This window comes from Coregonus clupeaformis, chromosome 13 (assembly GCF_020615455.1).
Source record: "Coregonus clupeaformis isolate EN_2021a chromosome 13, ASM2061545v1, whole genome shotgun sequence".
NCBI lineage: Eukaryota > Metazoa > Chordata > Actinopteri > Salmoniformes > Salmonidae > Coregonus > Coregonus clupeaformis.
The window spans coordinates 24,150,711-24,153,385 of NC_059204.1; the positions used below are offsets into that span (position 1 = coordinate 24,150,711).

A 2,675-nucleotide genomic window follows, 5' to 3' on the forward strand; every position below is an offset into this window, starting at 1 on the left:
CAGATTAGGCTGCTGTTTGATAAACACACAATTTGTCATGGACATCTAGTGACTAATTTTCATGGAACTCCCCCATTAAGATAAATATCAGAAAACCCCTCACTCTACCCCCCGCACCATTCTATGCAACTTATGACTAGTAGGCCACAAAATAATAGGTATTTGAGGGGAAATAAATGCATTTGTGGATTTACATCGAAGTAAGCTTCATATATTGGAGCATCCTCGTAGAGTCAATGGCCTAGATATGGTATATTCAAAAAATAATCAATAGGTGGATGTCAAGAAAAAGTCATTCGTCATGCAAAAAATGAGCACTTTGCTTTTGCTTGTTATGTATTACAAGGCTGTGGAACTGCTGAAACACTTAGAGATCCTGTAAGGTATGAGAGGGAGTGTCTGTGGAGGAGGAGAAGGAGGAGGAGGAGGTGACAGCGCCATTTGCCTGGAGGGTGCCCATAAACCAGCTAGAGAGAGAGAGAGCACCATTCCTCATGCGTGACTGTACCATGTGACTGGAGGAGGAGGGCTGGCTTTAAAAAGCAGGCAGGGCCATCCCACGGAGACATAGGTAATCACAGGGCACCAGGAGAGGAGGAGGAGACAAGGGCTGTCAGGACACAGTACCCAACAACGTCCCGACTGACAGCTCCTTGAAAGACGCCACGGGACACATGACCCAACACCAACCCGACCAGCAGCCCCGTGAAAGACGCCGCGGAACACAGCACCCAACACCAACCTGACAGGCAGCCCAGCAGAACAAGCCACGGATCGACAGCAGAGGTTGTCCTGGCACAGCGACGGCAGCTTTACGAACACTCCAGGTACACGGCATCTAATCTAGAGGAACTACACAGAGACTGTAAAAGCTACAGACAGTGGCTACAGAGCAACTACTAAGAAGTCAGTGGTTACAGAGCAACTACAACAACAACCTTCACCACAGCTCCACGGCCAGCCAGTGATGATGATCTGCAGCAGCCTGACAGGGTCGGAGGAGTTCTCTGAGGAGGAGCTGGAGCTGCACATTCTGGGTCAGGGGGAGGATGATGAAGGGAGCGACGGCAACCCTAGGGGCCCCTTCCAGGACAGCGAGGGCTCGGACTGCAGCCCCCCCAGCGACAACCCCGAGGAGGGCCAGGCCAAGAAGCGCAGCCGCCCAGTCCGCTCCAAGGCCCGCCGTGTGGCTGCCAACGTCCGTGAGCGCAAACGCATCCTGGACTACAACCAGGCTTTCAACGCTCTACGTGTGGCACTCAACCACGACCTTAGCGGCAAGCGGCTCTCCAAGATTTCCACCCTGCAGAGGGCCATCAACCGCATCTCGGCCCTGTCTGTCTTCCTCAGCTCCAACCCCCCCAGTAAGCCCTGCTCCCACCGGGAGTGCCACAGGCTGGCTGGGGGGCCATTGGCGGTGGGAATGGTGAGGACGTCACGGCTGGACCCGCCCAGGGTGACAGTCACTCCTCGCCAGGAGCCCCAAAGCTACGTCTCCTGGCACCAGGCATCACTCCCCCACCAGATACAGCCCCAGCAGGGCACCCACCCACACAGGCTGCCAACAGAGACACACCTCTACATGGACAGCATGGGCTCCTCGTGCCCCCCCTCACCACACTACCCATGCTACCCCGCCGAGGGCCAGTTGTACCCATCACACGGACACTGTGGGACAGGGAACCCCTTGGAGCAGCCGCCCAGCTCTATCAGGTACACCCAGGTGGGCGAGGGGCTGGGGTACCAAACGGGGGTGTGGGCCTCCTGCGCCCAGGGCTACATGGACACGTTTGTGGAGCCGTCTCCAGCCTTGGGCCTCCCCTGGCAGGTGAGCTACCTCCAGGAGACAGCAGGCCCCCAGCACAGCCTGTCCCTGCTCTGACACTAGGACCAGACACGTTATAGCCTAGCTATCCACCACTGTGAGACCTGAAGCCTGGAGAATAGACCAGCCAACTGTCCAAATTATCTCAGGGAAAAATAAAAAGAAGTGAGCTTCATGTGCTCTCACTGTTGCAATGGATTCAGTATTACAGTGCTACACTCTAAAGTAGAGCAGAAACACTGATTTAAATGTGTTATCTAACAATGTAAATTGTCATATGGCAATGTACATTTCAGAATGTTTTAAACATGTTTTTTTTATTTCAGATCATAAAGCCAATGAATGTTATTCTTATAGATGGAAAACTTTCAACTGCTCAAAACACACACTTCACTTGTCCAAAGTGTTGTGTGTCCGAATATATAGCAGCAATCCTCTTTACAAACCCAAAGAACCAGCTTATTTGAGTTTTCTATATTGCATTATTGTACTCATGTATATGGATGCTACAGCTTGTGTACTAAAGTTTTGAAACTTAATAATAAACCATTTTTGAAAAATACGACTTACGAGTGAGTAGGTGTTTCTGTCTCTGTCTTTGCAGAGAGTTTGTGCAGTTTGCATGAACGCTTGTGTGTGTGTGTGTGTGTATGTGTATATGTGTGTGCTCGTGCGCATGTTGATTATAGCCTTGAGGTCTGTACTCTATAGCCTCTATCTTCCCAGGGTCTCAGCTGACAAGGGTCCCTCTCCTAGCTGAGAAATGGGTTTGCTTGCCCATTCTTGTCATATTTCTAGAAAAAGAGAAGCCAAGGTTCTGTTTACACGCCAAAATAAAAGCTGAACCAAT

At 51.1% G+C, this 2,675-nt stretch overlaps 1 protein-coding gene across 1 annotated transcript; it reads left to right on the forward strand.

The window, feature by feature from the left end:
• The first annotated feature begins 584 nt into the window (after positions 1-584).
• bhlha9 (basic helix-loop-helix family, member a9) lies at positions 585-2,387 on the forward strand. Its single transcript, XM_041895356.2, has one exon. It carries the CDS (start codon positions 968-970, stop codon positions 1,880-1,882), a length of 915 nt encoding a protein of 304 aa, XP_041751290.1. The 5' UTR covers positions 585-967; the 3' UTR covers positions 1,883-2,387.
• The last annotated feature ends 288 nt before the right edge of the window (positions 2,388-2,675 follow it).